We start from the raw sequence: 19,989 nt of genomic DNA on the forward strand, positions 1-19,989 counted from the left end.
GCCCAAACCAGATGGGTTGGCGTATCACTGCAGAAGGCTGTGGTAGCAATGCTGGTTAAGTGTGCCTTGAATTCTAAATAAATCACTGACAGTGTCACCAGCAAAACACCCTCACACCATCACAGCTCCTCCTCCATGATTCACTGTGAGAACCACACATCTGGAGATCATCCGTTCACCTACTCTGTGTCTCACATAGACACGGCAGTTGGAACCAAAAATCTCAAATTTGGACTCATCAGACCAAAGGACAGATTTCCACCAGTCTAATGTCCATTGCTTGTGTTTTTTGGCCCAAGCAAGTCTCTTCTTCTTATTGGTGCCCTTTAGTAGTGGATTCTTTGCAGTAATATGACCACAAAGGCCTGATTCACGCAGTCTCCTCTGAACAGTTGACATTGAGATGTGTCTGTTACATGAACTCCGTGAAGCATTTATTTGGGCTGCAATCTCAGGTGCAGTTAACTCTAATGAACTTATCCTCTGCAGCAGAGGTAACTCTGGGTCTTTCTTTCCTGTGGCGGTCCTCATGAGAGCCAGTTTCATCATGGCGCTTGATGGTTTTTGCGACTGCAAAGTTCTTGAAATGTTCTGTATTGACTGACCTTCATGTCTTAAAGTAATGATGGACTGTCATTTCTCTTTGCTTATTTGAGTTGTTCTTGCCATAATATGGACTTGGTGTTTTACCAAATAGGGCTATCTTCTGTATACCACCCCTAACTTGTCACAACACAACTGATTGGCTCAAACGCATTAAGGAAAGAAATTCCACAAATGTACTTTTAACAAGGCACACCTGTTAATTGAAATGCATTCCAGGTGAAGCTGGTTGAGAGAATTCCAAGAGTGTGCAAATCTGTCATCATGGCAAAGGGTGGCTACTTTGAAGAATCTGAAATGTAAAATACATTTTGATTTGTTTAACACTTTTTTGGTTACTACATGATTCCATATGTGTTATTTCATAGTTTTGATGTCTTCACTATTATTCTACAATGTAGAAAATAGTAAAAATAAAGAAAAACCCTTGAATGTGTAGGTGTGTCCAAACTTTTGACTGGTACTGTATACAAAGTATGTGGATACGCCTTCAAATTAGTTGATTCAGCTACATGGGTGTATAAAGTCGAGCAGATAGCCATGCAATCTCCATAGACAAACATTGGCAGTAGAATGGCTTTACTGAAGAGCTCAGTGACTTTCAACGTAGCACTGTCATAGGATGCCACCTTTCCAACAAGTCAGTTCGTCAAATTTCTGCCCTGCTAGAGCTCCCCCGGTCAACTGTAAGTGCTGTTATTGTGAAGTGGAAAAATCATCTGTCCTTGGTTGCAGCATTCACTACAGAGTTCCAAACTGCCTCTGGAAGCAACGTCAGCACAATAACTGTTTGTCGGGTGCTTCATGAAATGGGTTTCCATGGCTGAGCAGCCACACACAAGCCTAAGATCACCATGTGCAATGCCAAGCCGGCTGGAGTGGTGTAAAGCTTGCCACCATTGGACTCTGGAGCAGTGGAAAGGCATTCTCTGGAGTGATGAATCACGCTTCACCATCTGGCAGTCCGATGGACGAATCTGGGTTTGGCAGATGCCAGGAGAACGCTACCTGCCCGAATGCATAGTACCAACTGTAAAGTTGGAGGAATAATGGTCTGGGGCTGTTTTTCATGGTTCGGGCTAGGCCCCTTAGTTCCAGTGAAGGGAAATCTTAATGCTACAGCATACAATGACATTCTAGACGGTTCTGTGCTTGCAACTTTGTGGCAACAGTTTGGGGAAGGCCCTTTATTGTTTCAGCATGACAATACCACCATGCACAAAGCGAGGTCCATACAGAAATGGTTTGTCGAGATCGGTGTGGAAGAACTTGACTGGCCTGCACAGAGCCCTGAGCTCAACCCCATCGAACACGTTTGGGATGAATTGGAAACCTGACTGTGAGCCAGGCCTAATCGCCCAACATCAGTGCCCGACCTCACTAATGCTCTTGTGGCTGAATGGAATCAAGTCCCTGCAGCAATGTAACAACATCTAGTGGAAAGCCTTCCCGAGAAGAGTGGAGGCTGTTATAGCAGAAAAGGGAGGACCAATTCCATATTAATGCCCATGATTTTGGAATTAGATGTTCAACGAGCAGGTGTCCACATACTTTTCGTCATGTAGTATATCTTCCAATGCGTTGTGCTCATACGGCTTAGTGGTTGCGCTCAGACAATTTTGTCCTGACACCCGCCCTGTAGCAAAACACATGACGTCATCAGCAATGCGCTCGTGGTCGTTGATGAGTCAAACTAGCTGGTTAATTGCAATGTATTGGGACAATTTTCCTTGCTTTATTTAACCAAGCAGCAAACACATTGCGGAAAAGTTGTTGATAATGGATTACTGCAAAGACCGTCTTAAAGCAGACTGTGAGCTGTTGCTGAGTAGATTTCAGCAGACAGAATCGGTGCGATACGAGCTATTCTTGACGATATGGAAAGAGATGAAGTTCCAAAGTATTTTCTAGTAAGATTCTCTTTTTTTTTGTTAGACTAAAATCTACTGCTCTGTCACCTGTAAAATATAGTCTGTCTCAACTTCTCTGTGAATTTCATTAGCATCACCTGTTCCAATCCTGAGTGTTGCGATGAGTGTAACGTTGTCATGTATATGGTTTCATATTTGCGTCTGTCATGTGTCTTTTACAGTGGAAAAATGGAAAACAATCTAAAGAGGCTGTTCAGCCGTGAAGTCCTGGCTACAGCGTACACATACTTTCTACCACCATACACTTTTCAGATTAGAGTTGGGGCCTTGTACCTGCTCTATGGGCTATACCACTGCCAACTGTCCACACCAAAGGAAAAGGTTAGATGCTCTGGTTTCACTGAAATACAGATTTCACCACCCACTATATAGCAGAACTACCATTGAATGTTTGAGATACAATTTGAGTCTTGGACAACATATTCATACACAAACACATTCAATTATTATCTGTATACACTTGCATTTGTGTTTGTTCAAGGCTAGCTTTTTCAAGCAGAAATTTGCTTCCTGCAACACAAACTCAAAAAAGTTCTGGGACACTGTAAAGTCCATGGAGAATAAGAGCACCTCCTCCCAGCTGCCCACTGCACCGAGGATAGGAAACTCTGTCACCACCGATAAATACACTATAATTGAGAATTTCAATAAGCATTTTTCTACGGCTGGCCATGTTTTCCACCTGGCTACCCCTACCGCGGTCAACAGCACTGCACCCCCCACAGCTACTCGCCCAAGCCTTTCCCATTTCTCCTTCCCCCAAATCCAGTCAGCTGATGTTCTGAAAGAGCTGCAAAATCTGGACCCCTACAAATCAGCTGGGCTAGACAATCTGGACCCTTTCTTTCTAAAATGATCTACCGAAATTGTTGCAACCCCTATTACTAGCCAATTCAACCTCTCTTTCGTGTCATCTGAAATTCCCAAAGATTGAAAAGCAGCTGCTGTCATCCCCCTCTTCAAAGGAGGGGACACTGATGACCCAAGCTGCTACAGACCTATATCTATCCTACCCTGCCTTTCTTAGGTCTTCGAAAGCCAAGTCAACAAACAGATTACTGACCATTTCGAATCCCACCGTACCTTTTCCGCTATGCAATCTGGTTTCAGAGCTGGTCATGGATACACCTCAGCCACGCTCAATGTCCTAAACGATATCGTAACCGCCATCGATAACAAACAATACTGTGCTGCCGTATTCATTGACCTGGCCAAAGCTTTCGACTCTGTCTATCACCTCATCAGCAGACTCAATAGCCTTGATTTCTCAAATGATTGCCTCACCTGGTTCACCAACTACTTCTCTGATAGAGTTCAATGTGTCAAATTGGATGGCCTGTTGTCCGGGCCTCTAGTCTCTATGGGGGTGCCACAGGGTTCAATTCTTGGGCCAACTCTTTTCTCTGTATACATCAATGATGCTGCTCTTGCTGCTGGTGAGCCTCTGATCCACCTCTACGCAGACGACACCATTCTGTATAATTCTGGCCCTTCTTTAGACACTGTTAACAACCCTCCAGACGAGCTTCAATGCCATACAACTCTCCTTCCGTTGCCTCCAACTGCTCTTAAATACAAGTAAAACTAAATGCATGCTCTTCAACCGATCGCTGCCCGCACCTGCCCGCCCGTCCAGCATCACTACTCTGGACGGTTCTGACTTAGAATATGTGGACAACTACAAATACCTAGGTGTCTGGTTAGACTGTAAACTCTCCTTCCAGACTCACATCAAACATCTCCAATCCAAAGTTGAATGTTGAATTGGCTTCCTATTTCGCAACAAAGCATCCTTCACTCATGCTGCCAAACACACCCTCGTAAAACTGACCATCCTACCGATCCTCGACTTCGGCGATGTCATTTACAAAATAGCCTCCAATATCCTACTCAATAAACTGGATGCATTCTATCACAGTGCCATCCGTTTTGTCACCAAAGCCCCATATACTACACACCACTGCAACCTGTTTGCTCTCGTTGGCTGGCCCTCGCTTCATACTCGTCTCCAAACCCACTGGCTCCAGGTCATCTACAAGACCCTGCTAGGTAAAGTCCCCCCTTATCTCCGCTCACTGGTCACCATAGCAGCACCCACCTGTAGCACGCGCTCCAGCAGGGATATCTCTCTGGTCACCCCCAAAGCCAATTCCTCCTTTGGCCGTCTCTCCTTCCAGTTCTCTGCTGCCAATGATTGGAATGAACTACAAAAATCTCTTAAACTGGAAACACTTATCTCCCTCACTAGCTTTAAGCACCAGCTGTCAGAGCAGCTCACAGATCACTGCACCTGTACATAGCCCATCTATAATTTAGCCCAAACAACTACCCCTTCCCCTACTGTATTTTTTTTATTTTGCTCCTTTGCACCCCATTATTTCTACTTTGCACTTTCTTCCACTACAAATCTACCATTCCAGTGTTTTACTTGCTATATTGTATTTACTTCGCCACCATGGCCTTTTTTGCCTTTACCTCCCTTATCTCACCTCATTTGCTCACATCGTATATAGACTTGTTTTTCTACTGTATTATTGACTGTATGTTTGTTTTATTCCATGTGTAACTCTGTGTTGTTGTATGTGTCGAACTGCTTTGCTTTATCTTGGCCAGGTCGCAATTGTAAATGAGAACTTGTTCTCAACTTGCCTACCTGGTTAAATAAAGGTGAAATAAATAAATAAATAATTATTCACATATAATGCATGCTTTTTAACATAAGCTGTTAATTTTCTCTTGTCTACAGATAAGGCTAGCTCTGAAGGACTGGGAGGAAGTGAGGAAGTTCCAGCAGGATGCAGTTAGTGCCCAGCACTTTGATGTGGTCTACATCATCAGACAGCTCATCTCACAAAAAGCCTTCTACTTCACTGTCATGCCCACACCAGTAAGATCTCCAGTCTTCTTTAGCTTGCTGTCCACATCAACAAATGGATAGACCCTGTAGAGTTAATACAGAATCATCCCTAGTTGAATGATTGCACATGAGTAAAGGGTTAGATGTGTTAAAAATTCTCACAAATGCTTGAACATTTATGCTATAGCCTCAACATCATTGTTTTATAAGAAGGCTGTTAGGAACATTCATTGTTGATTTATTTGAATCCATCTACATGATATCTTTCTCCTTGTGCAGCTGATTTTCAATGTGAAGAAGAGCAACAAGAACTCAAGAACCGTGTGTGAGGATTTCCTTGAGCGAGCGGCCCGGCCACAGGAGCTGGTCAGCATGGACATGCTTGAGGTGAGCTAGTAGAACGATCATGTATTCCTACACACGCACACAAGCAGCAGGTTGGAATGGCAGACAAGAGCCCGAAGGATACTTTTGTCTTTACTTTCTCAGAGATTATAAACCAGGGTACATGTCGTTTAAGAGGCACTACTAGTGTCACTGCTGTACTAGGGCCTACATGTTACTGTGTGTATTACAGGCTCTGATGTTGTGGTGTATGTGTGTATGCTATGGATGAACACAGGAGCTGGCGAACGTACATGAGCACTATGAACAGGTGAAGGCATCAATTTCAGCCAAGCCAGGCCAGCCAGACCCATCCATCAATTTGATCCACAAGAACTTGGTGCCACGGCTACACAACACTGTCGTGGGATTCTACAACTGGCAGAAGGCTCAGGTTAGAGATCTGCTCATCATAGCTGTCTTGTTTGTGTGTGCGTGCGTTTGTGTGAGAGAGAGAAAGTGTGTGATACACCTACCGTTATGCTAAGATTGTGTGCTTTATGTTAAATTATGTTTAGGGTTTGGAAGATAGAGTAGATGGAGATAGCGGCGAGGGAACTTCAAATAAGCAAGAGGTGAGTTTTAATATACCAAAATAAACCACTATCAGAAGATTTCTTTGTTCTAAATTCACCCCTATGTTGAATTTAAGACTTATTATTTGTATGTCGTGTCCACAGATTTTCTCCACTGCCCTCAATACACATGTCTTGCAGTAATGACTTTGGCCAGAGGGTGGCACTGTGGTCAACATGTTTCCTCTTTTATTCTCTTCTCAGAGTTCCCAGCGAGCTCAGCGTCTTGCATCCATCAAGTCTAAATCATATGGTCAGATAGTGGAGGTTTGTAAAGTTTTTCCTATGTACAAACTTACACGTACCGTTTTTGGTCCCGCTTTATTTGAAGTGCATCTTATGAAAGCGTCATAAAGGCTTCATAAGCACTACATAAATGCTTCACAAATCATCTATAACCGTATATCATGCTCTATAAAGATTCATAATGTGGCATAACCATCCATTTATTTGTTCACATTTATGAATCCTTTATAGAGCATATACGGTTATAGATGATTAGTGACCTATTTATGTAGTGCTTATGAAGCCTATATGAATGCTTTATGAAGCCTTCATAAGATGCACTTCAAATAAAGTGGGACCCAGTTTTTGTCTCAAGTTAATTGGTTCAGGTTAATTCTAATCTCTGTAATGACTGGGATGGTGTGCTCCTATTAGAGAATTTTTTTCATATAATGGAGCATTACGTTTCTCCCCATAGGCCTCCAAGGCCCGGCGACACCGGCAGGTTGGAAGGGATGAGGTGGTGATTGCTAAGGAGACCTCGCACCATAAGAGACTCAAGTCACTCAAACAAAGGACCAGTCATCTGACCCAAGGCAAGTCCCTATGTTCCCGCCTGCCAGTAGGCCTGTTCTTCACATCACCTTAAAATGGTCCTGATCAACTGACAGTCTGTGTGTCCAACTAACAATCTGTATGTCCAACAGGCACTGCAAGGGAAGAAGCTCTGAAAACCACCAGGCTGTGGTGCATGAGTCAACTTGAAGCTCAAGGTATGTAAGGGCTGTGGCACACGGGGTGAATGGCTGTGGCAAGGTCACCACACACTCAAGTATCTGCTCAGACAGTTTTGATTCAGATAGTGGTAGTTCTAGAGATGAATGTGATTGGATAATACAATTATGCTGTAATGTATTTGATATGAATGATTAGGGCTGGGAATTGCCACGGACCTCACTATACAACATTATCATGATACTTACACTACCAGTCAAAAGTTTTAGAACACCTACTCATTCAAGGACTTTTCTTTATTTTTACTATTTTCTACATTGTAGAATAGTAGTGAAGACATCAAAACTATGAAATAACACATATGGAATAATGTAGTAATCAAAATATATTTGAGATTCTTCAAAGTAGCCACCCTTTGCATTGATGACAGATTTGCACACTCTTGGCATTCTCTCAATCAGCTTCACTTGGAATGCTTTCCCAACAGTCTTGAAGAAGTTTCCACATATGCTGAGCACTTGTTGGCTGCTTTTCCTTCACTCTGTGGTCAGACTCATCCCAAACTATCTCAATTTGTTCGAGGTCGGGGGATTGTGGAGGCCAGGTCATCTGATGCAGCACTCCAGCACTCTCCTTCTTGGTCAAATAGCCCTTATACAGCCTGGAGGTGTGTTGGGTCATTGTCCTGTTGAAAAATAAATGATAGTCCCACTAAGCACAAACCAGATGGGATGGCATATCGCTTCAGAATACTGTGGTAGCCATGCTTGTTAAGTGTGCCTTGAATACTAAATAAATCACAGACAGTGTCACTAGCAAAGCACCCCCACACTATAACACCTCCTCCTCCATGCTTTACGGTGGGAACCACATGTGGAGATCATCCGTTTACTCACACTATGTCTCACAAAGACACGGCCGTTGGAACCAAAAATCTCCAATTTGGACTCCAGACAAAAGGACAAATTTCCACCAGTCTAATGTCCATTGGTCGTGTTTCTTGGCCCAAGCAAGTCTCTTCCTATTGGTGTCCTTTAGTAGTGGGTTCTTTGCAGCAATTTGACCATGAATGCCTGATTCACACAGTCTTCTGTGAACAGTTGATGTTGAGATGTCTGTTACTTGAACTCTGTGAAGCATTTATTTGGGCTGCAGTTAACTCTAATGAACTTATCCTCTGCAGCAGAGGTAACTCTCGGGCTTCCATTCCTGTGGCGGTCTTCATGAGAGCCAGTTTCATCATAGCTCTTGATGGATTTTGCGACTGCACTTGAAGAAACGTTCAAAGTTCTTGAAATGCTCCGTATTGACTGACCTTCATGTCTTAAAGTAATGATGGACTGTCATTTCTCTTTGCTTATTTGAGCTGTTCTTGCCATAATATGGACTTTGTCTTTTACCAAATAGGGTTATCTTCTGTATACCACCCCTACCTTGTTACAGCACAACTGATTGGCTCAAACACATTAAGAAGGAAAGAAATTCCACAAATTAACTTTTAAGAAGGCACACCTGTTAATTGAAATGCATTCCAGGTGACTACCTCATGAAGCTGGTTGAGAGAATGCCAAGAATGTTCAAAGCTGTCAAGACAAAGTGTGGCTATCTGAAGAATCTCAAATATAAAATCTATTTTGATTTGTTGAACACTTTTTTTGGTTACTACATGATTCCATGTGTGTTATTTCATAGTTTTGATGTCTTCACTATTCTACAATGTAGAAATAGTAAAAATAAAGAAAAACCCTTGAATGAGTAGGTGTTCAAAAACTTTTCACCGGTAGTGTAGATTCCGATACGGTATGTATTGCGATTCGATGTTCCAAACATATTGGTCACTTGTCTGCTGCAGAGGGACAAGAAAGACCCATGAGAAAACAAGTTTTGATCAGTCATGGAAATAAAAGTGCTGAAAACAAATTGGCTTTGGAGTTTTGGTGCAGGTACAGCCAACTAGTGCAAAAATAATATTGTGATATTGTCAAAATGCTACGATATATTGTGAAAAATAATATTCCGATATGTAACTATCTAGTTTTTTTCCCCCATCACTATGAATGATTGGAATATTTGTATTTATTATTTAAATGTAACCTTTATTTAACTAGGCAAGTCAGTTAAGAACAAATTCTTGTTTACAATGACGGCCTACCGGGGAACAGTGGGTTAAACTGCCTTGTTCAGGGGCAGAACGACTGATTTTTACCTTGTCAGCTCGGGTATTCGATCCAGCAATCCCCGATTACTGGCCCAATGCCCGATTACTGCTGCCCCAGGAATAGAAGTGTAATGTTATGAATTTTGTTCTCTGCTTGTCCCATTTTAGAAACAATAAAAAAGAAAAAGAAAAGGAAATTCAAATGGTGATGTCACAGAAGAGGAAAAAGGTACTGAAGAGTTGGTTTGGTTTAGAGAGTCAGTCAGACATCAATCCCTGTGTACAACCACAATCATCAACTTTGGTACAAATGATTTTATCCAGCATACATCTGGTTTCACCATAGGTGTTGTTAATCACTCAAAATGCAATGCTTTTAAAGTCTGGCACATAAGGAAGTTAGTCTCTCTAGGTGTTACCCTTCATTTATGAAGGCTTCAAAGACATGCAAAGATTTTGTTCATGTCGCAGTAAAAAATGTAATTATTGTATTGTGCTGGTATCAGTCAATGATATGGATAATTTGTTTCCATCACTGACAATTTTACTCACTACTTGATGCTTGAAAATATTGAGAAAAAAGTTCAATTACATTGAAAACCAAGTTCCCTTTCAAATGCCTTTGTTTTTGATACTGTTGTTGGAACATCAAATGTTTTCACTGTTATGGAGTTGAGTTCAGAGAACATAATGTTGTCACATATGTAAGTCTCTTTATCAAAATGTATTGGTCACGTCCCGAATACAACAGGTGTGGACTTTACAGGGAAATGCTTACTTACAAGCCCATTCCCAACATTACAGTTAAAAAGTAAGACGAATAAGGAAATAGTAACACAATAAGAAACAGTAACAAGGCTATGTAACAAGGAGTATCAGTTCTGAGTTCTCTGTTTATATGACCTCACTTTTTTATAAACATACATTTTTACAGAATGTTTGTGGTTTCTCCTTTTTATGCTGTCCTGGTTCCTGCATTCCAGTCTTTATTCTCTTGCCCACCATCTTACATTGTGTTTGTGTATATGTTTCCGTGGGTGCGTTTGTGCATCCTTGATTGAATGAGCAGCCAGGCAATTTAGCTGGATGGCACTGGCAGTATGACCTCTGAGGTCAGTATGGACTGCTCTCCTCTCTGATCACATTAGTGTGTTTGCACATGCATGATTGACTTCTATACATGGGGGTGACTGTCAAGTGGATGTGTGTGTGTGTGTTTTTAGTACTATATTATGTCACAATGAGAATACTAATCTAATCCCCAGGTCAGATTTACACTCAGTTGTTTTATCAATCTCTGCATTACATGCTGATGGGTGTCACCACCACAATGCCTGACCTGGATAGCCAATGTGCTACCAACCTCGGGGCAGCCTACCCCACACACTCACTACATGCTTATTTTTTTTCAATCCCAATATTTATTTCAGATGAATTGGAAATAAAGTTTTAGACTACAATTTGCAATTATGCAAATATTTCCATCAAATGGAGTTAACTGGGTTGTAGGGTGCTGTAACATACTAGTCTTGCAGTGAATTGCTAACTGTGAAGATGGAGAACTAGTCTGGCATTGGAGGTGCAGAGGCGGGAGAAGAGGACAGGCAGGACACACCATGCGGATCAGCCAGTAACTGTGGGTTTAGTGCACTTAAAAGAAGAATTCGATCATTACTATAGTCACTCCCAGTCGCGGTAAGTAGTAGCCTATCGTTTTTCAATTATGTTGAATTGTTTCGAGTCATTTATTTATCCTATAATCTATCTAGGTCATTCACTGGGCCAACATGTCTTTAACAAGACCGACCTGGTCCAAGTACATCTGTGTCACTAAGTGTTTATTTAATTTGAAAGAACATATTTTGTGTTCTGTTGGTCAAAGCCAGGTAGGTGCACATAAGGTCACTCGTAAGAAGATGAGACGGGAGGGAGAGGTATGGGGGCGAGCACGTCATTGTTTTGAGGCTAGGAGGGACGGTGTGTTGGTGAAACGCAGGGTGGTAGGAAGAGTCTAAACCGTGATTGCGGCTAGAGAGCTGGGCAACTGCGGAAGGAGGCGAGGAAACGGCCCACCGCAGCCAGTATACCCCTACCCGCCGCTATCCGTGCGGCGATCTATGGACAATGTGAGCCACCGGGGATGCCACTACAACGTTAATCCTATTCACATCTAAATCGGACCTTAAACAGACTCAACCATGGCCACAGATAGTAAGTATCCCAATAGAGAAAATGAACAAATGTATTTTTATAGCAGAGGAAAGGCAAGAGATAGGCTAGTACAATTATTTAATTCCACGATCTGCTGTTGCAGATGCTATGCGGTTGAGATTGAAGCTATCTTTTTTCTTGGTACGTCTGGCTACAATGTTTCCATTTTATACTGCTTGATACAGTGATACAACATATAATTGTGTTGGCTGCGTCGGCTGACATAATAGGCTATAATTCCGCTATTTCAGCTACGACTTGAAAACGCATGTTGTGCTCTGCAATTGGATGTTGGCATATGTTGAGAATTCCCTTTACCATATTTCCTGTGACGACCTGCCATTGCAGTCATTATTATTGACTTTTCTGAGGGCTATTTGTGTTAAATCATGACGCAAATGATTATAACTCGATTCAGTGTTGAAATAAAGGATAGGCCTGCGCCCAGATCAGTACTTGCGTTTTATGTAGGCTATGGCACACAGAAGATCTATGTTTGATATAGCCTGCCATCTCCAATGGAATGGTTCATCTAGGTCAACATTTGACAAGGTACAACATTAGTTTATACAAATCAGGCCATGAATAGGCTACCACTTGTGAGGTTGAATAATAGCTGACAGGAGCCTGTATGGACTTCAATGAATGGTAGAATCCCCTAACTGACTCCACACACACACACACACACACACACACACAAACACACACACTATAAGCGCCTTATTAAATGTGTAAAGTTATCTAACAACTCACCTATCTTTATTATTCTGTCACATTATTTCAATAGCCTGTTGTACCAAAGCTGAATGGCCCTGCATTGTAGTAATACACAGTAACAGAGACCCTGTTGGAGTAACTCACCAGCCGTTGGACTCACCATCACTTGCCAAACATAGACATGTAGAAACACATAGTCATGTCTAGTTGCCAGCATGGACATTCATGAGGGGTGTGCCTGCTTTTTCCCTCATAGTATATTCATTAAGAATGCCTAATCGTGTTTATATAAACTCATGGAAAGGCGTGGGTGGAATCAAGACCCCCTTTAAGGTAAATATGCAGATTTACTGTGAGACTAGGAAGTCTGTACATACATGCATCCATACTATTAGATCCCTTTTCTGAGTCATATCCCTAGAGGTGGCCACTCTCTCCGGTGGACATTCTATCCCTGAACAACTGGTCTGGAACCATATCTCACCAAACTACAAAACAAAGCCTGGGGAAAACCTAGACATACTGCACTGTAGACTAAGTCAGCCGTAACCAACCTCTCTCAGTGCCCACAATGGAGAGACTAAAGAGATGCTCTCTGATCTCTTATCTCTGTATGTTTCGGAGCTTTGTGTTGTGTAGAAGCTCCTCTGAGCTGGAGAATATGGTTGAATAAGTACAGAGCACTCTGTTGTGTCTGCTGCTGCTGCTAATGGTGGCCTAGTTACAGGGCCATGTGTAATTCATACATTCCTCTCCATGTTGGGCAGACAGGGCTGGCCTGGAACTGACTGTGTGTGTGTGTGTGTGTGTGTGTGTGTGTGTGTGTGTGTGTGTGTGTGTGTGTGTGTGTGTGTGTGTGTGTGTGTGTGTGTGTGTGTGTGTGTGCAAATGCGTTATTCATGTTCAGTATTTCCTGTTTACTCTAGTCTGTAAACTCTGTTCAGAATATAGCATATTCATCTATATAGTTTCATGAAATGTCAGATGTTCACAGACACAACTTGTTTCATTATTTTGGTAATCGTCAAAAAACAATTTTGGCCAACACTTTTTTATCTTAGATGTGTTTGAACTTTACACCAGTGGAAAGGCAGTCTAGACTTTTTGATCGATGTCATCACCTCACTCCATGTTATTGCATCTGAGAGCATTATTCAGGAAGGGTGTTTGGCCTAGCCCAGTTGGACAGGAAGAACATTAGGAGAGATTGAGGGAGCTAGTTCTTGTAGAGTCAGACAGAATACAGGGAGGGAGAAGGAAGTAGGTTGACAACAGCTACATAATTAGTTCACTCCAATATGGTATCCTTCCTCGCGGCAGGATACATTCTGAGTAAGGATTTCAGATTAGTTCAGTGTATCGTGTAATGCTGAGGCTGTGCCTGACCCCCTTAAACAGCTTCCACCGCTCTACTTCCACCTTGTCCTTTTTCGTCTACTTCCACCTTGTCCTTTTTCGAGGCGCCGTAGATCACAGACAAAGAGGATTGAAGTGATCCAATAGCTCACATAACCATGGTTACATACATAACCTTCATTGTGTAGCACTATATTGGATCACTCCATTATGGTATCACAATACCAGATTAATCGGTGAACTAGGTAAGGGCCAGGCAGAGAGCACAGTCCTGTAGGACTGAGCTCAGGGCAGTCATAGTCGTGGTGTTCCTCCGTCCCGACTCAGGGAAGCGGAGGCGTCATCCAGCACAGAAGCCCTGATCTCATTGGCGGGGGCAATATTGACTCGATAGTACCTCTTGGCCGTCATCATGGCATGCCTATATTGCGGCTAGATACACTCTCAATGTGAATGCCGCATCGAGCTGTGACTGTGAAAACCGGAAAACCGTTTGCACATGACTCTCTCATCAGGTACAGAATATGCCCCGCCACATTTGATATGATGCATTAGTGGAAGAAGCCATGGCGCTCCGCAGTGTTCACCACATTGTCCTGAAGGCCTAGACTGGTCCACTAACGCCTCTCAGAGGCCAAGCCGAAGCTGGAAACGGTGCGGGTCCGTATGCCATAGTGTCCCCCCAGCCTGAAAGAGCAGGTCGGGCCTCAGGGGCAGCTGCCATGGAGTCCCTGAGAGGAGGGACAACAGGAGGCTAAATCATGGTAGTCTCGGCCAGCATGAAGCTATCAAGTGCAGCTGGTGGCTCATCAAGATGACCCTGTCTAGTGTATGGGAAATGGTGGGAACACGTAAAGAGGTCGTTGCCGGCCAATTGTGAGCTAGGGCATCCAGACCCAGAGGGCCTATAGGGTCTGACATCGAGAAAGAGCTGGGGAAATCAATGTTCTGCTGAGATGCAAACTGGTCCACCTGTGCTCTCATGAACCTGTACCAAAGCAGTAGCACCACCTGAGGGTGTAGACTCTAGTCCCCCTCCGACAGGCTGAGAGAGCATGTCCGCTGCATTGTTCAGGACCCAGGGGATACTGTATGTTCTGCTTGCAAGCGGGTCTGGGCCCACGGCAAGAGCTCCCGAGCCATTGGACCAGGAAATGCTGTCCTACCAGGTAGGGCTGGAACTGTTGGAGAGCTAGGCGAACCAACCTGAGCTCCAGCACATTGAGGCACCATGGGGGCTCCAGCGGCCGCTGGCCGCCATGCCACTGAACACGGCTCCCCAACACATCAGAGAGGCGTCAGCGCACACCAGCTCTCTGCGGTGGACTCTGATCAGACCTACCCCCTTTTACAGGAAGGCGCAGGATAGCCACTTTGATAGGGTCCTCAAACATGCACTCATCACCAGCAGTTGACGGTGTCTGTGTTGTTTTGGGTAACGGCCGTGGGAGTTGAACCATTGCTGGAGTGGCCTGATGGCACCAACAGGGTAGCCACCATCAGTAGGCCGAGTAACTGTTGGCACTCTAACACCGACACGGCTCGTCCGAGCCAGAAACGGTTGAGGTAGGATAGGATTTTGTTACTCTCACCTTTGGGAGATGTGTCTGTTATATCTAGCCTAGCTGTAGAAGAACGCACGGTTTCACATTGTACATCACTCTGTCGTTTAATGACATGTGCCACTCATCCTGACAACCCATTCATCCATAAAGCAGCACACTGTCGTAAACCATAACAACGTACAGTATGACGTACAGCACGTCGTACCATACATAACATTTCCCCCCCCTTTCCAAAACCAGGGACTGGTACCATATATAAAATGTCCATAGGGCAAGAACCTAGAGTGATACCTGTAAGAAATAAAACATTAACCTTTAAACAGAAGGACTCTCCAAACTAACCAGTTCAGTCCATTAACCTGGAGGTTGACTAAGACACCTACCGGAGCCTAAGAATGAAAAGAGGTTAAGTAGTCCCCCAGATGAGCAGGGCGAGTTCGTGCCCGCATAGGCCTTTCTTCAACCGCCACCGCTTGTGGCTCTGGCCCTTGGGGAGCCCGTAGAGGCTGGGGCTCGGGTGGTAGTGGTGGGGGAGGTCCATCCGGTGGCGTCTCTGGCCTGCATGTCTGTTCTGTGTGCATTCGTATTCCTTGAGGAGCAGGGACTTTCCTGAGGCGGCTGGCGTGCCAGCGTGATCCATTGCTCAACATGAATGTGGCGGGCCCCAGTTGTCGACTGACCTGCAGGGGTTCCGACCAGAATGAGGCCATTTTGTTGCACCGCTGAGGCCGTCGGGCTCGGACCCAGTCAGACACTTGGATTATCGACTTCTTCATCCTGTGTGCCTTGTCAAAACGCTGTTTCATTGCTCTTTGGTGCCTGGTCACTGCCTGCTGTTCTTGGGTGCACCTAGTCGCCGGTTCTGCAACTCTCTGTGTTCTGAGTCTGTCCAGTGGCAGTTCCATCTCACGACCTAGCATGAGGGATGCCGGGGAGGCCTGTGTTGTTGTGTGTTTGCTTGCTCTGTAGTGCATTAGCGTTTGATTCAAAGCAGTTTGTAACGTGCACCCCTGGACCAGGTGCGCTCTGATGCCGTTCTTCAGCGTTTGGTTGAAGCGTTCCACCCCTCAGTTAGCTTGTGGGTTGTAGTAGGCCGTGCGGATGTGTTTGATTCCCTTGTTGCTGAGATATGAGGAGAACTCGGCAGAGATTAGCTGGGGCCCATTGTCCGTGGTAAGGGTGAGGGGCAGGCCCCACCTTGTGAACAGGCTGTCTAGGATGTCCACGATGGCCTGTGCTGTGATAGTTCCGACAGGAACCACTTCTGGCCACTTAGAGTGGAGGTCATACACCACCACCAGGAAGCGCTGATGGTGAGGGACTGCGTGACCATGGATCTCGCCACAGATGTCCAGTTGGATGTGCTCCCAGGGGCGGGACGGCCATGCGAGAGGCTGCAGGGGGGGTGGGGCGGACTGTCCTGTTTTCCCACTGAGGAGGCATGCAGCACAATCCCTGACCAGGGCTTCAATGTCGTGGTCGATGCCTGGCCACCACACAAGGTCTCGACATCGCTGTTTGACCTTCACTATGCCCAAGTGCCCCTCGTGCGCCATGGATGAATGGGTACTTATCCGGGACAACGGCCTTGTTCACAGCACGAAGATCCACGCAGGTCCGGATTCCACCTGACTTTTTAGTCAACCTCCAGGTTAATGGACTGAACTGGTTAGTTTGGAGAGTCCTTCTGTTTAAAGGTTAATGTTTTATTTCTTACAGGTATCACTCTAGGTTCTTGCCCTATGGACATTTTATATATGGTACCAGTCCCTGGTTTTGGAAAGGGGGGGGGAAATGTTATGTATGGTACGACGTGCTGTACGTCATACTGTACGTTGTTATGGTTTACGACAGTGTGCTGCTTTATGGATGAATGGGTACTTATCCGGGACAACGGCCTTGTTCACAGCACGAAGATCCACGCAGGTCCGGATTCCACCTGACTTTTTGGTTGCAATGACTAAGTTTGAAATCCAGGGGGCAGCGTTGACTGGCTCAATGATGCCTGCATCCAACTGTGCCTGGAGATCTTTTGTGACGTCATCACGCAGTGCAAAGGGAATGCGCCGCAGGGGCTGCATGACTGGGGTAACTTCCAGATTCACTAGGGGCCTGTGAGTAAAGGCTGTGAGGCAGCCCAGTCCATCAAAAAGAGTTGGCCAGTTCTGTTGCCATGTGCAGGTAACCTGGTGGATAGCTGACCCACTGTCATCTCTCAGCGTGAATCCCAAGCCTGTGAAGAGGTCGAGGCCCAAGAGGTTGGCACCCCGCTTTGCAACATGAAATGTGAATGATGGCAGATGCTTGGTGCCGTAGTGTACTGGGACCTGGAGGGTGCCTACAATGTCTATCTTGGGTCTACCGTACCCACACAGGGCAGTGGAGGGCTGTTGGAGTGGTAGGTGACTGAAAAACTTGTAGTAAGTGGCAAGGTTGAGCAACGACACCGCAGCGCCAGTATCCAGCAGCAAAGGCAAACCCACCTCACCCAGCTGCACAGTGCATGTCCTGAATGACACATGGTTGGTGGAGACAGTTCGGATTTCCGTGCGTTCATGTTGAGAGTGAGATGAAACTAAGGGCCTGTGCTGGGTGGAGCTAGTAGCTGGGGCAGAACGACACACTTTTGCAAAGTAATTGTATTTTGAACAGTTCTTGCATATTTTCCCACGGGCTGGGCAGTTTGAAGCCCTTGAATTGTGAGAGCTAGCCCCGCAGTTGCCACAGCTACTTCTGTTCGTTTGTCTGTGTGCCTGCTGCACGGGCATGCCGGTGTCTGTGTCCATGCAGCTATCAACGTGGGAGGCCATGCACAGCGCGTGATCGTTGTAGTGCGCCTGCTCGGGCTGAAGCTGCTGTGTGAGAATGGCTGGGGGCCGAGTGTATGCTGCAGATCTGTCTGTTAGCATAGTAGAGCATTCCAACGCCGCTTCAACCTGGAGTGCTATTTTAATAGCTCCATCTAGTTGTAAATTATCCGATTCCAAAACAGTTTCTCCCTTGTCTTTTCACATAACGTCCCCTCTATCAACTGATCCCTGATGATCTCGTCCTGAAGTGTCCCATAGTTACAAGAGCTAGCCAAATCCCTCAGATTAGCCACGTAGCTTTGAATGGACTCACCCGGCCGTTGGTGTCTCTTCCGTAGCCGGTAGCGTCGGAGGAGCACTCGCTCTTTCCCGTCGAAATGGTTCCGTAGGAGGCTGACTGCAGCAGTGAATGTAGGAGCCGATCCAAGCGCTCTGAAAATCCTTTGTCCCTCTGTACCGAGGCAGTGACGGAGCAGTGCTGTCCTCCGCTTGTCGGAGATTGTAGAAAAGTCCATAGCTTCGATATAAGTGTTAAAGCTATCAAGCCAGTTATTCCACGGGACTGGAGGTTCGCCAGGCACGGCGAGGAATGGTGCCGGCGGTGGTAAACTGAATTCAGCCATCTTCGTCGCCAATGTTATATCTAGCCTAGCTGTAGAAGAACGCACGTCTGCACGGTTTCACATTGTACATCACTCTGTCGTTTAATGACATGTGCCACTCATCCTGACAACCCATTCATCCATAAAGCAGCACACTGTCGTAAACCATAACAACGTACAGTATGACGTACAGCACGTCGTACCATACATAACAGTGTCCTCATGAGAGTCGAGTCTATGGATATCCCGAGGAAGATCACCTTCTTTGGGACTTAAGGGAAAGTGTGTTTATTACTGTGCTTAGTCCTGCAATGGTCACCTCTTGTTAAGCTAGCTACTTTGCAAACTTGTTCACCGTGGAACACACAAAAGTCTAGGCAAGATGGCTGCACCCTGTGAGAGATGAAAACGTGGTGCGACACCTAGCTTACTCTTAGGGGAGAACTGCAAGAAACATACATAGTCTCTTGATCTTGTGGGGTAGGCGCGGTTCCTGAACCCCAATACTAAAACCGTGAGGGTTCCGGTGTACAGAAAAGTCACACAGACAACTAAGACAAACTCTCAGCGCCGCTATACTGGTCGACCAAACCGAGTATCGACTAGGTTGGTACACTGTCACAAGTAATAAAAACTAAGACAAAACCCAAACAATATAGCACAAGCCAAACCGAGTGGGGGTACAGCAGAGCACCCAGATGGAGAGGCTAGCTAGCTAGCTGCTCCAAGCTATTGAATAGCTGCGGGTATACTCCTGCGCTAATACATGCTAACGTAGAGCTCTTACCAAGCAAATCCTCTCTGGAATGAGCCAAGAAAAGGAATAGGTGGAAGTAGTGTGGCGGCAGCTATTTAAGGGGGTCAGCAGTAGCATCAACACTAACCAGTACACAACTCTAATCTGAAATCCTTACTCAGAATGTATCTTTCCACGCGGAAGGATACCATATTGGAGTGATGCAATATAGTGCTAGATTGAACTGTGAGACATGAAGGGTGAGAGAAGACCTACAGACTCACAGTTCCCCTCTACAGGGACAGAACCTGCTTTACTCCACTCAGTCAGGACCTTTGAGCTGCTTTCATTTCATCAGTATATCCTCAGTCTAGTTCGTGCTGATAGGGAGATGTATGAACATGATATCGGTTGATTAGAAGAAAAAAAATCTTGATTGATTTTCCAATGTTTGAAGACGAGACAACTTGTCATTTACACTTTCTTTGGACCTCTATACAGTTTGTATCAGACGAAACAGCAGA

At 45.0% G+C, this 19,989-nt stretch overlaps 2 protein-coding genes across 3 annotated transcripts in view; both read left to right on the forward strand.

Annotated features, from left to right (window-relative positions):
- The first annotated feature begins 2,253 nt into the window (after positions 1-2,253).
- Positions 2,254-10,193, forward strand: snapc1b (small nuclear RNA activating complex, polypeptide 1b). The gene is made up of 10 exons (XM_014189978.3): positions 2,254-2,513; positions 2,696-2,855; positions 5,281-5,421; positions 5,671-5,778; positions 6,014-6,169; positions 6,294-6,350; positions 6,555-6,617; positions 7,054-7,171; positions 7,283-7,348; positions 9,637-10,193. Exons 1-10 carry the CDS (start codon positions 2,383-2,385, stop codon positions 9,675-9,677), a joined length of 1,041 nt encoding a protein of 346 aa, XP_014045453.2. The 5' UTR covers positions 2,254-2,382; the 3' UTR covers positions 9,678-10,193.
- Positions 10,194-11,280: 1,087 nt separating this feature from the next.
- Positions 11,281-19,989, forward strand: part of syt16 (synaptotagmin XVI) — a 32,261-nt gene continuing 23,552 nt past the window's right edge. The window contains exon 1 of one of the 2 annotated variants that reach the window (XM_014190010.3): positions 11,281-11,679. In XM_014190010.3, coding sequence (XP_014045485.1) covers positions 11,667-11,679 — 13 coding nt within the window. In that variant the 5' untranslated portion in view covers positions 11,281-11,666. The remainder of the gene's footprint in view (positions 11,680-19,989) is intronic. The other variant, XM_014190050.3, reaches the window with a different exon arrangement.

This window comes from Salmo salar, chromosome 01 (genome assembly GCF_965601325.2).
Source record: "Salmo salar chromosome 01, fSalSal1, whole genome shotgun sequence".
Lineage (NCBI taxonomy): Eukaryota > Metazoa > Chordata > Actinopteri > Salmoniformes > Salmonidae > Salmo > Salmo salar.

Bases quoted from the DNA above. Each gene is read 5' to 3' on its own strand.
- snapc1b (XM_014189978.3), top strand. From the start codon at position 2,383: ATGGATTACTGCAAAGACCGTCTTAAAGCAGACTGTGAGCTGTTGCTG. The intron at 5,422-5,670 runs GTAAGATCTCCA...CTCCTTGTGCAG, and splicing joins TCACTGTCATGCCCACACCA to CTGATTTTCAATGTGAAGAA. The intron at 6,618-7,053 runs GTTTGTAAAGTT...TTCTCCCCATAG, and splicing joins CATATGGTCAGATAGTGGAG to GCCTCCAAGGCCCGGCGACA.